Genomic DNA, 22,094 nt, shown 5'->3' on the forward strand with positions numbered 1-22,094 from the left:
CACACACACACACACACACACACACACACGGTTCAGGTTAAAGTGCTAAAGTTTGTTGTTAACTGACCTTCTGAGTACAGAAAGCTTTCTTCACTTTTTATTTTTCATGTATCTCAGTACTGATTGACCCTCCATCTTCACTCTGATTACATTAAAAACAACATGATCAACAGTAGAGCTGCTTAATTAGCTGTTAACTATTAACTTGACTGACTGACTATTCTGATAATCAACTAATCTGTTTATGTAATTTTTCAAGAAAAGACAAAATTCTGATTTCAGCTTCTTACATGTGAATAATTTCTGGTTTCTTTACTTCTCTCTGACAGTAAACTGAATATTTTTGAATGGTGGACAAAAGAAGACATTTGAGGACGTCATTTTGGACTTGGGGAACACTGATCAAACTTTTCTGACATTTCATAGAGCAAACAACTAATTGATAATAATTGACAGATTAATTGACAATAAAAATAATCTTTAATTGCAGCCCTGATCAACAGACTGTTTGTTTTAATTCCTGTTCATACTGAGTTTGTAGTTTATATTATTATTAATAAACAGTGTGAAGAAGAAGTAGTTATTGGTGATAAAAAAAAACAAAACACTATTTGTGGCACATTTGTCTTTAGTTTTACACTTTTGGATTAATCACAGAGAAAAGTCAGAAAGATTTATGCTTAAAAATGTACCAAAACTGGACAGTATTTATTGCAATAATGCTTTTAGTTTTCATAGAGGAAAACAAGAGAAAAAGCACATTAAACTTTCCATGAATTTGACAAAACTATAAATCCTGATTATCCACTTGCAAGTTACATAAAATTAAAACCTTGTACATCGTTAGGTGACGTTGCTGCCTGTGAAAAACAGACGGTCATTTTTCCATCTATCTGCAGGGTCGGACAAAATAACAGAGACGTGCAGCGTGTGGAAGGAAAAAAAAAACCTTTAACATAAACGTGTGACAGATTATGTTTAACATTTTTCAGCCACTTCAATCCCAGTTAGTTAGCTTCATTTTATGACTTTTTATTGACTGTGTTTTGCTGACAGTGTGTCGTTGAGACTTTCTGTTTGTCTTGACATAGAAATTAATAATTGATATATGTGACTCATTTTTAACTGCTGTGAGTCGGCTTTCAACCCAATACGACCCCTCTGTCACTGTGCATTAACTTATTTCACAATTTTGCAGTTTCATATGTGTTTACATTATCTTGCCTGTCACATAATTTATTTTCACCGTAGTTATTAACTGAACCTACTGAGAAACGTCTTGTTTGCAGAATCTGTCTACTTGTAAAATCAGAAAGATTAGTTGATTAATCAACTTCTCACTCAAAAGGAAATTTATTGCCAACATATTTTGGCAATTAATAAATTGTTTCAGTCAATTTTCAGGCAGAAAATATCAAACATTTCATTGTCTTAAATGTGAGGATATTCTGTTTTGTAAATGAAGAATCTCCGAGTTTTTTTTGATCTGTAAAACACACTGGAACCGACCAAACATCTCACACACTGAATGGACTTTATGTTCATCATGAAGCATCTTTTGAACCATTTTTGTGCTCATTTGTATAAATAAATGTACTTGTAAGAACAAAACTACATTTCTTCTACTTATGTTCATTTTTGTGTTTTTTTTTTTTATATTTCACACTTACTTTGCCAATGTACTTTTATCTTGTTGTTTTATGTTTTCTCACGTTTGCTTTGGCAAAATCAACGTTTCTTTCTCATGATAATAAAGTTCTTGTCAACTGAACTTTAAACTGAAATCAATCCTTAGTTGTGATCCTGCTGGTAGCCGAGTGGTTTTAACCTCTGTTACACTGCTTGTCAAATAAATCCCTGAAAACTAAATGTTTCTATTCTATGTACACACAGACTGCAGAGACTCACCATGGGTTTCTTGTATTCATTGGGTTTGATGCAGCGGACGAAGAACGGCTGACAGACGCTCAGAGTTCTCATCAGCAGCTCCAGTGATCTCTTAAACTGACTGCTGAGAGTGGGCGACCGCTTCCTGGTCTCTGCCCCCTGAAAACACACACACACACACACACACACACACACACACACACACACACACACACACACACACAGAGTCACATGCACACAAACAAAGCGAGACAGGGTAGAAAGTGTCAGGGTCAGAAACAATGAGAACTGTCTGTTTTCTCTTCCTGAGCTCTGACACTAACCTTTTTCCTCCCTCTCTGTCTCTAAATATAAAAGTCTTTGTGTGGCAGGTTCAGAGGTAAATGTCGGTTTAAAGTGTCAACAGAGAGGATGGAGCTGCAATTATTAGTCACTTAGTCAATAAACAGAAAATGTGACTATTTTTAAAGCAAAAATATCAAACTTTTTGCAAGTTGAAGCTTTTAAATGTGACAATTTAATGTTTTTCTTCATCATGACTGATAACATTAGTATTTAGATCCTTCACTTCAGTAAAATGACTAATTCATTTGAATATTAAGTACAAGTACATAAGTATTAGGAACAAAATGTACTTAAAGAATGAAAAAGTAGTCAGTAGTTTATATGCTGTTTGGTAGTTTAATCTACAGCAGTGCATCATATTGTATATCAGCATATATGTGTGGTTTAACTGTCCTGTCCTGTTTTTTCAGCTATGTGACTACGAGCAGTTTTCAGTTAATCCAAGAAAGTATTTAAAGAGTTTTCTTCAAAGAGAATTTTGTCAACCAAAAAAAACAAAAAAGGAACAATTATTCCTTCAGTTCAGCATCAACAGGGTACAAAAAGTTGTAATCTAATCTCTCATGTAATGTACAGCTCACTGTTTACCTCTGAGATGTGTTGGTTAGCAGTACACAGCAGAGCTGCAACAACTAATCAATCAGGTGATCTAAAGAAAACTACAGTTGTCAATATAATTGTCAGTTGCAGCCCTGATGTTAAAATTCATTTAATGGGAATACTCAGGTTAAATACAAGTACAGTCCTTGAGTAAACACCACTGATCTTTGGGCTTTGGAGTGACGGTCAAATAAAACAAACGATCTCAATTTCTGACATTTTACAAACAAAACGATTGATTAATTCAGAAAATAACAGCGCGGCATAAATAACCAAAGGAGCCATCTGTCTGTATTTAAAGTTTCTGCACCGCTGTGATAGTATCTGGACTGACAGAAGCAAAGAAGAGATTTTGGTTCATATCACATTACGATGGTTTTACAAACATTCACTGAACCGGAGGTGAAATTCGCTGATCTTACCTGGAGTCACATGAGACGCTGTCACGTTGTTCTTCAGCACAGGAGGCTAACGTTAGCTAATGTTAGCTTCCTGTCCGATGAAAGCTGCCTTATTTACATCATATTTGTGTGTATTTAACACGCCGAGAAATAGAAAAGAGGACATTTCGTTTGGCGAGCGGTTAACTTGCGTACTGAAGTGATGTAGTGACCAACAACAACTGAGCCGAAGACCGCTAGTTAGCTTCATGTCACAAATCCGCTCCTCACAGTTGAAGGTGTTGGTGTTCCACCGTATTCTGTTACCGGCTAATTTTGTGACTCGATTAGCGTTTCCTCTTATCATACCCTGACTTCAACCAACCATCTCTGCGATGTTAAACGTATCCTAACCTAAAAAAAAATAAATACAAAAAGGTAATAAAATAAAATAAAAACAAATACTAACCCCAAATGGATTTTGTCAAGACGAATTTATTCCTCAGGGACTGAATCTCAGAATGTATCTTCGGCGGTGAGGACGTATACAACTAGCTAGGTTAGCTAGCTAGCCGACATTATTACACACAAATGTCAAGTCAATGGTCTATCTCAGTACTTAACGATTTTCCCTTCTCTCTCACTATAGAAAATTCAACTCATTTCATGGCATGAACATCTGCACCATGTAAGAAATTTGAATAAACGGACCCACTGGCAAGCTCGATTGTTTTATTGTGAAAGTTTTCGCCGGAAACAATTGTGCGTTGTTGTGTCTATCTTTACACTGGGAGGAAACGGACTGACACGTCTTTAATGCCCTCCAGTGGTCAAAGTAAAGTAAAGAACTGCAATGCTAAAATAACTTCGTTCGATATAAATAATCGCTATTGATATGAACATGTACAAGACACTGTTAGTTTAATTCCAAATGTCATCAGTAACATCAGTATTAGTAACAAAAAATAATTAATAAATAAAGAGAATATACAGTTTTCGGGTGGGGGAGTGTGACTCCTTTTAGAATCAACGAGTATTTACTGCCCTCTTGTGGTTACAATGAGAAACTGCAATTGACATGAATACGTGCCAGTCAGTATAGGTGTAGTTACTAAAAATGTCACCAGTAGCACCAGTATTAGTAAGATTAATTAGTAACGAGATCTTATAAATCATTTTCTGGTGTGGAGACTGTGCTTCATGTCTGCCTGGACTGTTGACATGATTCCTTGTAGAATTACGAATATTTACCGCCCTCTCGTGGTCACAACGAGGAACTACATCAACGTAGCACGTCAGGTTAGACATGATAACATGACACCAATGTACACGTTTCCGGTTTCAAAATAAACGTGACCAATCAACCAGATATTAACATGATTAATCCTCACTTCACATCACGAGCTATGATTTTAACAGCACTTTACAATATATTAACAAGCTGTAGCAAATGATAATTTTACCAGCCTTACTTAACTCTCTGTAGCTGGTTGAGCTAACATGAGCTGACAGTTTAACTGCTGTGAACATTTCAAGTCTCAGTCTCAACTGTTTGACGTTATATGCTCAAAATATGATGATGAAGTTTATGATACTGACTCTGTTCACGAGCTGTCTGTCAAACAGTGTCAATGCTAAATTTTCCTGCTAAGATACGCAGTAAAAGTTAAAGACTCCTACTCCAGATAATAATAATAATAATAATAATAATAATAATAATAATAATAATAATAATGATAATAATAATGATAAAAATGAAATGTTCCAGTTGTGATTGTTTTGTCTTTTTCTATTTACATGTGAGACAGTGGACAGAATATTAGAAAACAATCCTGTCTGTTTTAATAATGTGACTACAGGTGTATGAGTGTATTCAGAATGATGAGTGTTTACTGCCCTCCTGTGGTCACAGTGAGAAACTACATCAAGACGAGTCAAGTTCAACATGACAACAAGATTTCCAGTCAAAATAAATTCAAACTGTTAAGAAAACACAAGAAACTTATATCATTCACATACATCTTATACATGTATATTAACATTAATAATAAAATAGGTAAGATATAAAACAGTTTGCTAGGATTAATAAAACGCTTTGTTAAAATAAGGTCAGTTTTGAGAAGCGGTTTAAAAAGATATCATCAATTCTGCAGGCCTCAGATCCTCAGGCCTTTTTAAACAAAATGTTAATATAACTATAGCAGTATGCATGTAAATATTGATATGAATATTGTGCCTTTATCAAAACACTAATACTATATATGTATATGTAAATGTGTGTGTGTCTGTGTGTGTGTGTGTGTGTCTGTCACCATAGCGACATCAGCCTGGAAGATCTGTTTGATGAACTTGTTCTTGGAGGAGTGAACCAGCTGAATGATGTCACCATACAACGTGTCTCTGTTCTTCTCCAGGAAGCCTGCAGGACAGACGGAGACACATTAAACACTTTTGACCTCACACGTCCGTACAGAGGGACAATTTTTTCACTTCTCTCTGAAGCGACTCTGACCTCTCGTCTCGTAGAAAACCACTCCGGCAAAGTGCTGGATGCCAAACTGAGTCTCATGCTGGTTCTTCGGAGGGATGTAGTTTGTGTTGAGTTTGTGCTGAAAGTTCAGCTTGTTGAGCATGGTGGTGTCTGTGCCCTGCAGGACACACAAACACACACAGAAACAAACACACACATATTTATTTATTTAAACCTCCTGGAATCTTGGCCTTAAATCTTAAACCAGTTACATAATTTACTGGAAACCCTTGTTTGGACTATGAAACTGAGCAATGTTGTTTCCTATAAACTTTTATGATTAGTGTGTGTGTGTGTGTGTGTGTGTGTGTACCTTGGGGAACTTGCTCTCCTCGTCGATGAGCGAGATGATGTTCATGGGTTTGATGGCGATCATGTCCAGAGCGTCCTGGTTGTCGGTGAACTCGATGTGCTGCCAGTTGATGTTCTCCAGGTTGTACTCCTCCTGTTCCAGCTTGAAGACGTGACGCACGAAGAACTGCTGCAGGTTCTCGTTGGCGAAGTTGATGCACAGCTGCTCAAAGCTGCAGGACGGAGGGCGAGAGGCGAGCAGGACAAAAAGGATTTCACTCTTAACAAGTTCCGGTGTGTGAGGTGGATCTTCATCAGGTCAGTGAGCGATAAACACAATGATGCATATGTGTGTGAGTGTGTGTGTGCTGCACCTGTTGACAGTGAAGTTCTCGAAGCCGAAAATGTCCAACAGTCCGATGGAGCGTCTCATGGCTTTGAGCTGTGAGGTCACCGGCTTGTAAATGGCTGCGTTGATCTTCTCCACGATCCACACAAACAAACGGCCGTAAATTCCCTGTACACACACACACACACACACACACACACACACACACACACACACACACACACACACACACACACACACACACGTTATGAAATTTTATTCATGTTACATTTAGTGATGTTCACTGACTGACCTCACTGACAGGCAACCAAATGAAACAGACTGTTACCTTGAATAAACAGCAGATTTTTCTGGGTTTGAACATCGTTAGAGACATTTGGGATAATCAAAACACACAACTCAACAAAACATACAACATATCTCTAGTCTCTAGTCAGTTTTTGCTGATATTTAAGGTCGTACATGACACTGTGTTGACTGACAGAGGTTAATAAAAGACAGTTTTGATAATGAAGTGTTGTACCTTAACAAAAGCGTCCCGTACATCCAGAGCTTGTTCCATGCTGAGCGGCGTGGAGACGGTCTCTCCTCTGGTGATCAGAGTTCTGCTGGTCAGACAGTTCATCAGATCTTTACCGTCCACCTGAACACACACACATACACACACACACACACACACACACACACACACACACACACACACACACACACACACAGAGTAATTTCAGAGAATTAAAAATATAATTTCAGGTTATTGATTATTGCAAATATATTGCTTTTATTGAAAGGTTAGCTGTCAAAATACCTGACCTGAATCCTGCTCAAGGTTTAGATTTACAACGATCACAGGAATTAATGGATAACCAAAGGTCCAGGCCCAGAGGCTGCTGAATCTGAGCCTCTGTTTGAAGTGAAAAATCTAAAATGATCAACGTCCTTTTGAGAGCCCGACATCGATATTTATTTTAGTTTATTTGTCTCTTCATAACACAGAGAGCTGAGTTCTACTGTAATAAACTACAGCCTGAGTTGGATCACAGTTTGCTATAATGAGGAGGACAAATGACGAGGAGTGTCGGTGTGGATTGTGCTGGATTTACAGGAAGTTCAGGTCCAGTTTTAGACCAACAGAGCTGGAACAGCTGGAACCTTTCATGCTTCTGTGTCCATCAGGGCTCATTGTGTCATAATCTGTGCATTATTATACTTCAGCTCCTGTGGATGAACAGCTGTGTGTGTGTGTGTGTGTGTGTGTGTGTGTGTGTGTGTGTGTGTGTGTGTCACCTCCAGCAGTGTAGCAGCAGTAGTAAGATGAGGGCTGCGGACGACCTCACAGGCATCCAGGTTGTCATAGGTACGAGCTGCAGGGTCAAAGGTCAACAGAGTGTAATGAAACTTTTTCCCCCGTTAGGATCAGTGTTTGTTGTTGTAATACTTAATTTTGGCCACTAGAGGATGAGGTGCACCACATGTTCTAAAAAGGACAGAATAGTGTTCATGTTTTCTTCCTGGTGAGTTTGAATTTCTCCATGCACTCTGAACTGCTAAACCGAGTTGTAAAATATCTTGAAAAATGTTTTTCTTTAAACTTTACCTTCATATCTGAGGTTTCCCATGTGTAAAATAGCAGCAAGCAGCTTAGAAATCTCCCAGTTCTCCTTGTCTGTGAACATCAGTACCTGCAGGACAGGAGGACAAGACAAGATAAATAAAGATGTGATAAAGTTACACACACCTGGAGCTGGTATCTTTTTGCTGCACTATAATCAGTGCGAGGTTTTAATCAGTACCTTCATTGCAGAGCGGATGTTGGAGTACTCCTTCATGTCGTCTCGGCCATCACACACTGTACAGTTACCCTGCACACAAACAGAGGGGTGGATGGGAAATGGACTCAGATTTAGAAGAAAAAAAAACACATTGGGCAGTCAAATATGAAATATCATCACTTTGTCAAGGCCAATACTTTATAAGAGTATTTTGTACTTTATTATTTATTTAAAAGCTGGAATCTACTACTTTGCTCCTCCTGCTCACTATGTTTTTTTTTATAAAGTTCTGACCTCAAAATCTGTGCATGCATTGTATTGGCTGGGGGCTACACACCAATGCAGGGCAGTTTCTCTGCAGATACAGACACAAGCACACACTCCTAGTGGGTCACAAGTGATGATTTAGAGGGATTATGTTTATATGAGGTGGGAGTCGAACACATAGGCGCTGCAGAGGACTCACAGCCTGAGCTACCAGGCCACCGTAACATGTTGCTGCTGACACTGTTGTTCACCTGCTGCAAAGGTAAAAGTCTAAACTGTAGGAACAGCTGACAGGTTGATGATGACATGACTGACACAGTTAACATGAGGAAGACTCACTATGGTCAGGTAGGTGTAGTCGGTGGCTTTGCTCAGCCCCAGTTTCTTCTTCTCATCTGCAGTCATGCCCTTCAGCATGCAGTAGAAGATGTGGTAGTTCCTCTCATCGAAGGCCTGCAGAGAGAGACGTTACATCATGTTACAGCAGCACAGAGACAGGCTGATAAATATTATACTCATATTTCAATGAAAATTTTTTTCATTTTGCTATTTTGTCAGAATTTGTGGGTTACTTAAATGCCACACAACAAACTAGATCGTAGTTTTTTAGTCACAGTAATTGCTGAGAAAATCCCTGCTCAGAGTTTAGAGTCTGAGCAGGTGAACAGGCGTGATGTTTCGGTGCCGTGTACCTGTCGACAGACTCTGGATTTCTCCAGCAGGTACTGCTCTATCTTGGCTCCCTCGATGGCTCCTCTCTTGTTGAAATGGATGTCGATGTATTTCCCAAAACGAGACGAGTTGTCATTGCGGATTGTTTTAGCGTTTCCAAAGGCTGGAAGAGGAACAATAGAAACCAGCGATGAATGATGTCATATGGATTCATAGATAGATGTGTATAAACCAGCGGTGCGTGTTTGTGCATATTTGTGTGTTTTTATTAAGTTTGACATGTGAGAGTATTTTTTTTTTTTTTTTTAAAGGTTAATTTTTTGGCATTTTTTTGCCTTTATTGACAGTGACAGCTGAAGGTATGACAGGAAAGGGGGGTGAAGAGACAGGGGATGACATGCAGCAAATGAGCCGCAGGCGGGATTCGAATCAGTGGCCGCTGCAGAGGGCTAATAGCCTCAATACATGGTGCGCCCGCCCTACCGACTGAGCTATAGGGGCACCCATGTGAGAGTATTTTTAAGAAAACCTTAATATATTCTCTGTAAACTCTGTCACCCTAATGGCTGCAGTATTTGAGAACCAACACATAACTCAGGATGCATTCATAACTCAGAAAGGCATGAAAATCTAAATTCACATTTGTGTGTGTGTGTGTGTGTGTGTGTGTGTGTGAGATTGTGTGTGTTCCTACCTTCTAGTATAGGGTTGGCCTCCAGGACCTGCTGTTCTATCCAGGAGTGCTGACCACTGATGGCTGCCAGGAACTGAAGGATCAGTTTGGTGCTTTCTGTCTTCCCTGCTCCGGACTCACCGCTATAAAGACACACACATAAGTTTTTGACAAAACTGTCAGAGATCAATACCTGTACTTTTGTCAATAGTTCCATCTAAAGTTCCCTGCGGAAAGTTTCTGCAGTGGAAATAAGACATAAATGTGTGTGCTTACGCTTATAATCAATCCATTTTAGTTTTGTAGGTACTTGATCATAAACCAAAGCATCTGACAAATTAAAAGTTCGACCTGATGATGGTGCAAGATAAAAAGTTTGAGGATCACAAAATCTCAAAAAGACTTTGACCATCTGTACCAAACTGCCCTCTTACCCGTATAATAGTTTTCAGTAGTTACTAAACCTGAGATCTTCGTCACATACAGTTTTGGCGAGTGCAGTCTGAGCTCTTTCCCACCTGATGATGCAGCACTGGTCACGGTTGTTCCTCTGCATGTTGAAGTAACAGTTGTCGGCGATGGCAAAGATGTGAGGAGGCATTTCACCGATCTTCTTGTTGGTGTAGAGGCGGATCTGGTCGGCCGTGTAGATGGGCAGCAGCTGGTACGGGTTGACGGCCACCAGGATGGAGCCAGTGTATGTCTGCACACAGAGGAAGAGGGTTTAGAGGTTTCTAAGGCTATGATGATGATTGATTCGTACTGGGGCTGTTAGCCTGAAGGTTTGAGCCAGTTTGAACAGGTTCATGCAAATAATCAGTTAGACAGGGATGGTAGAAATATTCAGATCTCCAGTCAACTTTTAAACAATATAAAATGCTCTGCAAGGAGCAAATGGTGTCTGATGTGTTTTTTCTTTTTGCAAAATAAGTTGCCAGTCAGTGCCTGCCTACTCTCCATAAGCTTTTGAGTTTTGTGCAAAACTTCTTTTGAACTGCTCTGCCTTCTGAGTCTGTTGTCTTATATTTCCATCTCTGTCTCTTCTCTTCTTTGAAAAAGGCAAAAACAAACCTCAAGTGAGTGTAAAAACTTTTCCCTCCAAATTTCACTGTTTCCGTCAACCTTTCCTAATGCACTACTTCAAAAAGTGCAGAAAAATACATTGATAGAAACATGGCTTTTGACAGTCAGGAAGGAAAATAAACCTTACAACTCGGTAAATACACTAATGTTAGAAAACACACGACAAAATAATTTGGTTATTTCCAGACGTAATATCTGCCTCTGCCTGTCGACTTTCTTGCTCTTTATACTTCATACGTCCTATACGGTCGTCCTTATCACCCCCTGCTGGTGCTGCACCTTCATACACATGTGTACTTTTCACACCTAGGTGAGACAAAACGTGACACTGACACGGTATCCTCCAGTGGATCCGCAGGTCTGTTACACACGTTGGCATGAGGCTGTGCTGGTTAAACACATCAGATTCTGTGCCGTCTGCTCACGCAGCAGCGTCACCGGAGAGAGCGGCGAGCTGGGGCCGGCGGAGGGGAGATGAGGTGACGCGGGTCTCGTAGCTCACATGGTGAAGGATGACAATGAGAACGTATCGGTGTTTGCAACGCTAGAACAGACGGCCATGTTGGAAACAAATCAACATGCGCCCAGGCTGCAGCTTGGTTACAGCTAAGTGAATCAGTCCTGTAAAGCATTTTGACTTGTCCTGCAGAAACATGACACCTCCAAAGTTGTTCTTTTCCCCTCCAGGCCTTTGAGTTATGACATACTCAGGAAGTGTCACACTCACTGATAGCAGCCATTTATGACAAAAACATGCAATGTTTGTGCAGAGCAAAATAAAAAGAAAAATGAGTTTTAGTTAGAAATTTGCTAGTTAGAAATTTACTTGCTAACACGAAACATTCAAAACATGCAACATTGGTGCAGTTTACAGTTAAAGTTGAAAAGGAAATATACTGCATCCCGCTGTTTTCCAGGCCGTGCAGGGGTTGCATTAAAGGTGTGCATCATTTCTAGCTGAGGTCAGATCGCTCTTCAGCCATGCTTGACGTGCAGGAGCTGACTTACCCTGCCACCACAATTTGTCTTCAGAGGAAACAGGGTGAGGGAGGAGAGCGGGAAGGAAGGAGGACAGCGAGTAGGGCAATAAAGAGAGTAAAGAAGCAAAAAATGAAGATGAGGGCAGAAAAAAAGCCAACACCAGACTTATGAGGTTGGATTTGTGAGATAATACTGAAAGAGTGATAGTAAGGACCATTCAAGCCCTGAATAAATTTCAAAGCTCTAATAGTCCTTAAAGAGGCAGTTAATGTAGCACCAGTGTTTATGAACCATTCCAAAGTTAGCAATCTAGCAGGTTTTCCATTTTTACTGTCATAATGTCAACAGAATGATTGTCCTTGTCTGTGTTGGGTACGTTCACAGACAACATTTCTTTGAAACAATACATTTATAAAGTACACCGGATTCTTTTGCGGTGGAAGGCAGGTATTTAAAGTGCAGGACTTTAGGGTCGGGTTTGGTAAAGATCTTTTTGGGTTTTGGCAACAAAAACACTCTGATGATAGTGAGCACTTTCCCCTGTCAGCTGCTTGCTTTCGGGTGCACATTCATGCTGATATAGATACCAATCTTGGACGTTATTACAGTTAGGATGTGAGTTAGGAAAAGACTTGCCCGTTATGTTAATTAACAACATTTTTCATTATGTTAAAAGAAAATCTGTTGTTGTTCATTAGAAACATAACTTCTAGCAGGCAGGACAGGGCTGGACAGAAAGAGCAGGATTTGTAGGAGAGAGAGCACATACATAATCCCACAGTATGGGAAATAAAACTTATAATGTTTAGATTTAATACTGTTTTCTCAATGAAAGATTTTTCTCCACATTAGTGGTACTAATTTTAGCTATATGAGCTGTATGACACCTGGTATTAACAAATCTAGCAATCTGTACAATTCTGACAAATTTTAAAGAAAAATATTCATCCAACAAGTTGAGAGGTCATCAATCATTATGAGATCTACTAGTAAGAAGCAGTCTGCCAGGCAGGTTGTAGTTGTGCAGTATCAGTGTTGCAGCAGTACTCACATATATAAGTTTTTCTCTGTATCTGATGAGCAGGTTGCGGAGGATGCCGGCTTCATTGAGGTCTCCCAGCCGGATCATGTCCTCCACACCATGGATGGAGGTGGGATGCATTGGCTTAATGTTGGTGGCATTCTGGGGGGAGATCCAGTGCTCCTGGAGGAGGAAGAGGGGACATGATGGTGGGTTGTAGAGGAAAAAAGAATCACACTTACCTGAGTTTTTAAACAAAGTGTGAAATAACACAACAGTTTTATTATTCCTATATCCACTTTGCATTTATGTTGGATCACATGAACTGCTGACAGAATGTAAATCCATCTTCAACTTTAAAAGGCAAAGGTTCATTAGTTAGCTTGCAAACAACAACACATTTTTATTGCCCCCTCTACATAGATAACCCACAGCTTATGGTACAGACAGCAGTAAACTGAGATTTTGTGTCATGACTGACAGCTGCAGACAATAATACAACTCTAACTCTAACTGGACAGCATTTGAATAGTGCTTTACAATTTCCTTCTTGTTCACCCATTCACACACACTCTCAAACACTGATTGCAGCGAGCCACCATGCAAAGTGCTGGTCTGACAATCGGCTTTGTCTAAATGCAGGGTTGGTGGTTCAGTCCCTTGCTATTCCTTTCCACCTATCAAGTACCCCTTTTCCACCAAAAGTAGGTCTGGTTCCTGAACCAGTTCATTTCAAGATCCTTGGAACTTTTAAACCATCTGGTGAGATTTTCGCCAGTTTTGAGCCGAGCCATTGTAATCAAGGATGCAGGATTGATGGAGGTTGACGACCAGTGGAATATGACACACCCACTTCGTTTTGCACTTCAGGTTAAGGAAAACTTGCTATATTTTGGTGTAGCTGGAACTTTTTGGGTTCTGAACACGTTTACTTTTGGTCAAAATGCTCCAAACGGGTTCAAAATTAGGTGCGTGGACCAAACTAGAACAGTTCCCATGTGGATGGATAAGTGGTTACAGTGTTCTTAGACAAGAACCCCAAAATGCTCTTGATAGTTGAGCAAAAGAGTGAACCATAGTCAACCGAGTCACAACCCTACTGGACCATGAATAAACAGCATACATGCCACAGACACTACTCTTTTGTCTCATTCTGTTTTTTTTTTTACAACACTAATATAGTTTGTCATGATTCAGTAAGTCAAATAAAATGGCAAAGGTTAATTAAAGTGCAACACGAGGTATGTCTAACGTGCTCCCCACAACATAAAAGACCTTAAGTATGTAGCAGACAGCACTTACATTTCCTTCATCGTCCACCACCTGGATCTGTCCTGAGTCACACAGTTTGACCACTGCACCGATCGGCACCTCAAACTCCCGACCGGACTTCAGGTCCAACCAGACATAGTCGCCCTGGAAAGAAACTGAGAATTAAAACCAACTCCAGGATTAGGATTTGGGATCAGAATTAATCATTTTTAAGTCAGAGAAAGAATCAAACTTTTAAATCAGAATGACAACAATAAGGATGATCGCAGGAATCAGAACCAGAGGAGAATCACGCCTTCATTAGGATCCATAAATGTGATTGATAAGTTTACCATTTGGAGTTTATATTGGTAAGATGATCAGAACCCATGATTGGATTGTTTAAATCATTGAATCATAACTGTTTTCACGCTGCACTTTGACCAGACTTAATGCAGTCTGGAGATATGTGACCCTTTTTAACCCAACACTGTCAGACTTTGGGTTAAATAAATCTCCATATAATCTTACTTTTAATAAATGGTGCAGTGTGAAAAAGGTAAAATGAACCCCAGATGATCTTCTGGTCTAAGCAGACAGTCCAGCCTGGACTGGAAGCGTCTGGAAAAGGCAAAACATAAAATGTGTCTACCAGGAATTTGTCGAGGTGGACGGGGAGGACATCTAACCAGCAGACAGTCAATATGTAGGAGAGGAAAGAAAGGTCAGTACAGGGGAGGTGAATGAATGCCATTAGCAGATGCATTTACATGAAGAGTTTCCTTTCAAACTTTTAAGTGTCACATTTTCACCTTGTAAGTGTTTGAAAATGAGGAGGTGAGAAGGACGTGATTGGCCTCACTCCTTACTTACTTCCATCGGCTCACAAAATAATACTAACAAACTAACCACACCAGACAGTGGACGCTTCTCACTGTCATCACACCTAAAACCACGCCTGTCCCTCCTAGGAAGCTGATTGGCTGCATCACTCTTGGTGCCAACTGATACAGATAACTTGAATCCTGGCAAGATGGATCCTCACGTGATCTCACAAATCCAGATCCAACTGCCTCGCAAGGTAATTATGTTGTTGCCACTGCAGCACTTTTCGGGGCGGCCTACTTTTCAGGCCACTATCGGGCCAAGTTTTTTTTGTACCTATTAGTCATTTAGACCCCAAAATATATAATAAAACTGGGCCCTGGATTAAAAATACCAGAGTTACTGTAACTGCTGTACTGAAGATGTCTTTGGTTGCTCACAAACACAGCCACAAATTGTTGCTTTTGTACAACTGTTTGTAATAACATGCAGGGCACACACACACACACACACACACACACACACACACACACACACACACACACACACACACACACGCACTAAGGTATGTTATAAACACAGATTTCAGATATACAATTATGATTCATGACTCATAACAGAAAACCACGTTCTTGTGATTTGTGTATAATTATTTTAACTAACAGTTATGTAATATTAGATAACAAAACTCTCTCTGTCTCTCTCTCGCACACAGAAATATTACATCAAGTCTACAAACAAATATAATTAATATCTGATGCATCAAACAAAGGGACACATGCACATCTCCTACGCAACACAAAACCACAGAATAAAGACTTACAATCATGACTCATGTCACTTAAAACACACTCTCTCTCTCTCTCTCTCTCTCTCTCTCTCTCTCTCTCTCTCTCTCTCTCTCTCTCTCACATACACACACTTTCGTACCGGCAGCAGTGTGGTGTGTTTCATGACAGTGTTGACGTTCCGTAGCAGAGCCCATTTGGCCAGATCCTTCTCATAGAGTTCCACGTAGTCCCGGCGTTTGTACATCTTTGCGTGCCGACTACAAACTCACACAAACTCTGATAATGATATCCAAAGGTAGCAGTTGTGTATTCCACTCAACACAAATTGATCTGTTTGTGTTTGATCCTGACACAAACGAGTGGTCCAAATATCCAAATATCAAACTAAGACACAGGTGAGGCCCAAAGGGCAACACGTGTGCAGAAAACTGTCATGAAAACACTGAAATGTTTAAAATCTTCATGGTTGAACAGGTTCAATTCCAGCAGATCACAGTCACATGTCACCTCTGTTTTTCTTCTGTGTGCTCATCTAAAAAAAAAAAAAAAAAAAAAAAAAAAAGCTGAAATGTCCTTTAAGTGGTGGCAAAAAAAAATATATCAAGAAAATCAGGTCCAAGATCAGACGCCTTAGAGTCTAACAGGGTCAAACATCCTGTTCTGTCCTGTCTCTCTGTGTATTTCTTGTCCTCTTTGAGGAATCAGTTTAGAAGTTAAAAGTCCAAAATCCAGTCTTCTGCTAACTTTCAGATCACTGTGAAGTTTCCCTGCAGGAACATTTTGGGACAATCCTCCTGCTCTCTCTCCCTGTCTCTCTGTCACACTGACACTTTGTTAACCCCCCCCACAACCTCCCCTGTCGCCCATGGCAACAAGATGCCACTTCCTCCTCAGGTGTGTCCTATGGTGTTGGATTTCTGTAGATAAATACACTACAGCTTCTTACTGCAATATACATTCTGCAGATTGTGCAGAATGTTGTAGATGAGGCACATGCACCTTTAAATGCTTCTTATGGTATATTTGTTATTATTGATATTACATACTTCTTATTTTCTATTCTTATAATTCTCTATCCTTATACATGTATTTACTATTCTTGAACAGAAGCACGTGTACCATCAACAATTCCCCCCTGGGATCAATAAATAATTTCTGATTCTGATAATAATCATAAAAACTAAAAATAATGGCAACTCTTTACAGTAAGGTACACAAAAATGTGTTAAATGTCGTCAATCGTTAATGTATTAAGTGTTAATGATACATTAAAAACAAATGTACAAATTAGTTCAATACAATGATGATATTAGAGAAAGAGGAAAAATACAATTAATAAAAAATGATGATTCATTAAATAAATTAAGTTAAATATGCTGCACTCAAGATTCAAATCATTTTAACTTTGACCTTGTCTGCCACTGACTTTTTGAAGCACAACCAATGAGATACCAATTAGGGACACTGTAGCCAGAAGTGACACATTCAATCAGAGGAGGGAAACAGTGATGGAAGAAAAGTTCCTCAAACTCTGTAACACAACATTAAAAACACACCATGATCTCACCAGCAAACACAACACATGGTGAAATGTCAGCAGATGTATGGGGTTACGAGATTTGTAAATGTGTGTATAATTTACAAGCTAAGATAAGTCAAATGCTAAATTTAGCTTAGCAGCTTGTTTCATTTAGTGCAGCAATTTGCCTCTCTGCATGTGCAATTCTATTTTTTTTATTTCCAAGTAGTCAAATACTGACACTTTAGGTTAGGGTTAATAGTTGTATGTTAGTTGTGAAAACATATTTTCTATCATTGCCTTCCAACACGACCCATATGAGTGCTTTATGGTGTGGTGCTGTCACTGGCAGGACAACATTGTACTTCTCTGACAGGAAGTGAAGCGCTGAAGTCCGCGGCAGCAGCAAGGAGAGGGAGGGAGCTGCTCTCATGCATGGAAATGATACAGGAGATAAATTTACAGGTATCTGAGTTCCCTAAGTTACACACCTCTTTACCAGCAGTGAAAAGACACCATCAGCTTCAAAGTTTGTTTGTCTGGTCTGGGACAATAAACAATGTTTATGACACTGTTGGAAATGCTACTATTCCATCTTGCTGTCCAGTTCCTCTGTTTTAAGCTACAACCTGCTCTGTCACCATCATCCGGCCAAAATTTTATTTTGTCCCATATTTTGTTTTTTGACAAACTACCTGCAAAACTCTTGACATTCCCATCAGCCTCATGCTACCATGGTAAACATCAGCATTATAAAGAGAGAAAGTCTGTATGGAGGTGATGATTTGGATATACGGGTCAGACACACACAGGATTTTCCACAGGTTACATAAACCTACGTGCATCACATGACTTACTTCACTGACATCACATGACTTACCTAATGTAGTGTTCTTATTGTAAATCATACCATGACCTTTTCCCAAACCTAACCAGGTAGTTCTGGTGTTTAAACTTGAACAAACTGCAAATGTTTCTTTGGTAGAAAGGCTTCCTGACAGAAACGTTGCATACAGAAGCTAAATGGAACCTTGCCTATCTGAAGGAGCATGACAGAGCAGCGCCAATGTTTGACGTCCTGTGATGAGAATGTCTGCATGGTCTGGTATCGTCATTATGAGGATGTTAGCATTTGGCTTTAGGTCTGTCTTGTTCTTTGTTTCCTTTCTTCCTCCTCTGTAAGACGACAGAAACATTGAAAGAATGCTAATGGTGTGTAGCATGAGGTGTGAGATGGTGACTCTGGGTTTGTGTGTGTGTGTGTGTGCGTGTGTGATGAATGGCTGTGTGAGTGTGTGTTACATACATGTCAGTTTAATCAAGTAAATACTCCGTCTGGCAAACTGAGCCACCTGAACATTACACCACCAAGCACCTGTCACACACACACACACACACACACACACACACACACACACACACACACACACACACACACACACAAACACACACACAGTGAGGGAGTAAGCCAACAGCAACATCAGAAACCACATTTTGAATTATTTAACAGACAGGATCTGTTTGGTGTCTGTCTTTTTGTCTTCTCTTCTATTTTTCTTCTTCTTTGCATCTGTCTTTCTTTAGCTTTCTTCTTCCCATCATCCTCTCCTTTTTAAAATTTCATCTCTTATCAAAAAGTTGCTACTTAACTAGAAACTATTTCTGTGAAGAAAAACAAAAATATATCTGCAATAGAATTAATTAAAGTATGGGACTTTTGTATATAAATGAATGTGTGGTAAATTTCAAGCCCTTGCCAAATGAATTCACACAATGTACTGTAAAAAAAAAAGTTGAAACAACTTAAAATTTCAATTCTTGAGTTCTGAGCCCAGCTCAGACTCTTAAGTTTTGAAATAAACTTTAAAAGGTTTTGCTGACCCATAATCTTTAGTTGAGATAATTTACTTTTCTCCTTTAGATAAACTTGAATCTTTGAGTGAGTTTTTAGAAACTCAAAAAAATAAAAAATAAATGAATAAATTAAATAAATCAAAAATAACAGAGAGCTGGGAACCCCACTATGTCTTTTTTAGTGCCTGAAAAATTAAATTGTTTTAATAGAAAATATAAACATTTTAACATTTACGTCTACTTCAATTAATTTTCTCAATATTTTAAAAAATCAATGTTTGGAGTTTCTAAAATTCAAAGCTTTAAGTTTATCTAAAGAAGAAAAGTAAATGATCTCAGCAACAGATCAGTAGTCGGTAAATTTTTTTTCAAAACATAAGAATCTGAGTTGGGCTCAGTTGAATTTTTAAGTTTTCTCAACTTTTTAATTTTTACAATGTGCTGATTAACCCACCAGCTGGTTAGTCTCTCTGTGTTTTTTAGTTTACCAGCGGTTTTAAGTCCGTTATCTGTGGTAACATTCTCGCACTGGTGCATCAGTTGTGATGATGGTTTTTATGTCAACCAGCAATGATTGGTTTGCCAAAGCTAAAGGAGGGCGTAACCATAGTGACAGAGAAGGCTGCAGGACGGCGGGAAACTGCAGACATACGTCATGGGGACACATCCACAGTGTCTGTAATTACTCTCACTGCCAAAGTTCCATCCTGCAGGCTGAAGTTTAGTGAAACAATCATATGTTATGTGAAGTAAGAGGAAACTTCAGTGTGGGATATTTCATGATCTGTTAAAGGCACAATATTCACAATATTATTGTAGATTTCCATCGTAAAGCTCATGTAGTTCTAACTGTGTTCATTTTGGTCTGACAGATGACTTTTGGCCTATTTTTAATCTGGTGTATAAATCACAAATGTTAAAAGAACAAGTGAAAATAAAAAGAATGGATTGGTGAATCCCTATAAAAATAAACTAAACTTTAAAAAGTTGGCTGACCCGAATTTGCCTCAAACAGTCATTAAGCTGTGAGTGTCTGTCATGTTTCTAACATCACAACCATCAGTCTCTCATTGACAGAGATTTGTTTTAACTCACAGGCCTTTAGAGGCTTTTTACAGAAGTCGTTTAAAGATCGATGAAGCCTCCAGGGCGACTAACCAGACGGCACAGCAAATGGACACAACTGTGTTAGTTCATGACACACTGACAGTCAGAGAAATCAGATTGATTTTCAGCATGCAGGCTTAACAGTGTGTGTTAGAAATCGACAACAATCTTCTTCTGCTCATCTTCTACTTCCAATAACGTCAGAGCAGCCAGGAAATCCAGATCATCATTATTAGATCTTTTCCAGGCCGAGGCTTTTAACTTTCTGCTGAGAACCTCTGTTTTACCAACAAGGTTCAGTTTAAATCAAGCAGACACACTTTCTAAAAAATAAACTGAGTAACACAGAATTGTGTGAAGTTGCAACAAAAATGTAAATCCTCATTATTTCTCCTTCAAATGATTTGCTTTGAAAACCACTAATGAAGTCTTTTAATGACTGCTGGTAAATTAAGAGTAATGCAACTGGAAATTAGGGATGTTTCTAATGACCAGTGTCCCCGTGGATTAAACAGAAATTTAACTTTAGTCTATCTTACAGGTCTAAAAGTGAGAAAACACTTGGAAAACAGTTGAAATTGATTTTATGTACTGAATGATATTTTGCATTGCTTCAGTGAAGTGGTTATGTGCCAGACAGGGTGCCAAACAGTCACTGACCACTGAGCCCTTTACCACTGCATCATCGTGACCTAAAAGCCTTCTGTATATGAGGTAATATGTCCCCTCAGAGTTGCCGTAGGGCGGCTGTTTTGTTCTGTGTTTGATTAGTTGAAGAGGGAAAAAAAGCTGTAGCTGCTGGTCATTGCACAACGTTATACACCTCCATGTCCCATTTATTATTCTAAACCTGCCCGGTTAGGTGAACAAGAAACTCTGTTAAATTGGTGACAGTGGTGTTTCTTTTCTGTGTGCGTCTTTCAGTTGTGCTGCTGTTGTTTTTATAGCTTAGCTTCATCAGTGTAGCTCGCTGACTAACTTTCATTCAAGCTGAACACAACTAGGACGGCATGAAGGCCCTTTTAAACCTGACACAGAAATGTGAGAGCCGATCTGCCTGCTCCCTTCACTGAAGAGTTTTCTTGGCTGAGTGTGGCAGGTGGAGGCCGCCTTCAGAGCTGCAGCGGGAAGCGGCGCCGACTAGAGTTGTGAGCTGGGGAGCAAGTCAGCTTTTCTGTTGTTGGACAGCTAAACCCCATCCTCCCCTCAAAACCAACGATGTCATTGTCATATGCCAACTTGGTTGCCCAACTCTGCCAGACTTCATACAACCTCATTTCCATTTTCTTGATCAAGATACTGTGAAAACTACACTGGTTTTATGAGACATAATTTTTGTCCCACTTTGCATCATGTTGGTTTACATCGGAGGAGGGGAGGCTGCTGCCTACCAGGGCTGCAGCTCCAGCTACTGGTGGATGTCTGCATAACATCTTAAATACAATAATTAACCAGCTTTATAAAATATTGTAATAAAATATGAATAATTAGTTTAAGTGATAAGTACTCCTGTTGTGAGCATAGCAATGTTTAATCGACTAGTCAAATAATCAGGTACATCCCTGCAAAGCAGGTAAGTAAAAGTTGTAATACCACACATATTTGCCTCTGAGATGTCGTGTATTAGAAGTATATAATTACATAAAATGGAAACACTCAAATAAAATACAAGTAGCTCAAATTTGTACTTAGTGGTGTTTGAGTAAATGTACTTAGTCTATTCCACTAATGCATTTTCATACATGTACCTTTATTATTCAGATACAGAAAAGTAATAATTCAGGTTCCTTCTCTAAGACTCCTCTAGCACTTCATTTTGTATTTAGTGAGTTACAATCAGGCCTTGCAGTTTTCTGATGTTATAACAGAGAATCAACCTGAGCCTGTTTAATAATCTCC

The 22,094-nt window shown here is 39.3% G+C and overlaps 1 protein-coding gene across 1 annotated transcript in view; it reads right to left on the reverse strand.

The window, feature by feature from the left end:
- The window catches only part of myo7aa (myosin VIIAa), a 38,876-nt gene extending 22,608 nt beyond the window's left edge, over nt 1-16,268 (reverse strand). Inside the window, exons 1-16 of the mRNA XM_084717608.1 lie at nt 15,855-16,268; nt 14,151-14,264; nt 12,879-13,031; nt 10,282-10,466; nt 9,785-9,906; nt 9,111-9,253; nt 8,758-8,871; nt 8,173-8,241; nt 7,977-8,061; nt 7,667-7,743; nt 6,906-7,025; nt 6,408-6,550; nt 6,056-6,266; nt 5,725-5,860; nt 5,525-5,631; nt 1,909-2,046 (exon numbers count right to left, since the gene is read on the reverse strand). Coding sequence (XP_084573734.1) covers nt 1,909-2,046; nt 5,525-5,631; nt 5,725-5,860; nt 6,056-6,266; nt 6,408-6,550; nt 6,906-7,025; nt 7,667-7,743; nt 7,977-8,061; nt 8,173-8,241; nt 8,758-8,871; nt 9,111-9,253; nt 9,785-9,906; nt 10,282-10,466; nt 12,879-13,031; nt 14,151-14,264; nt 15,855-15,959 — 2,022 coding nt within the window. The 5' untranslated portion in view covers nt 15,960-16,268. The remainder of the gene's footprint in view (nt 1-1,908; nt 2,047-5,524; nt 5,632-5,724; nt 5,861-6,055; nt 6,267-6,407; nt 6,551-6,905; nt 7,026-7,666; nt 7,744-7,976; nt 8,062-8,172; nt 8,242-8,757; nt 8,872-9,110; nt 9,254-9,784; nt 9,907-10,281; nt 10,467-12,878; nt 13,032-14,150; nt 14,265-15,854) is intronic.
- Between the last annotated feature and the right edge of the window lie 5,826 nt (nt 16,269-22,094).

The sequence above is a fragment of the Lutjanus erythropterus genome, chromosome 4 (assembly GCF_056507025.1).
Source record: "Lutjanus erythropterus isolate fLutEry1 chromosome 4, fLutEry1.hap2, whole genome shotgun sequence".
Lineage (NCBI taxonomy): Eukaryota > Metazoa > Chordata > Actinopteri > Lutjaniformes > Lutjanidae > Lutjanus > Lutjanus erythropterus.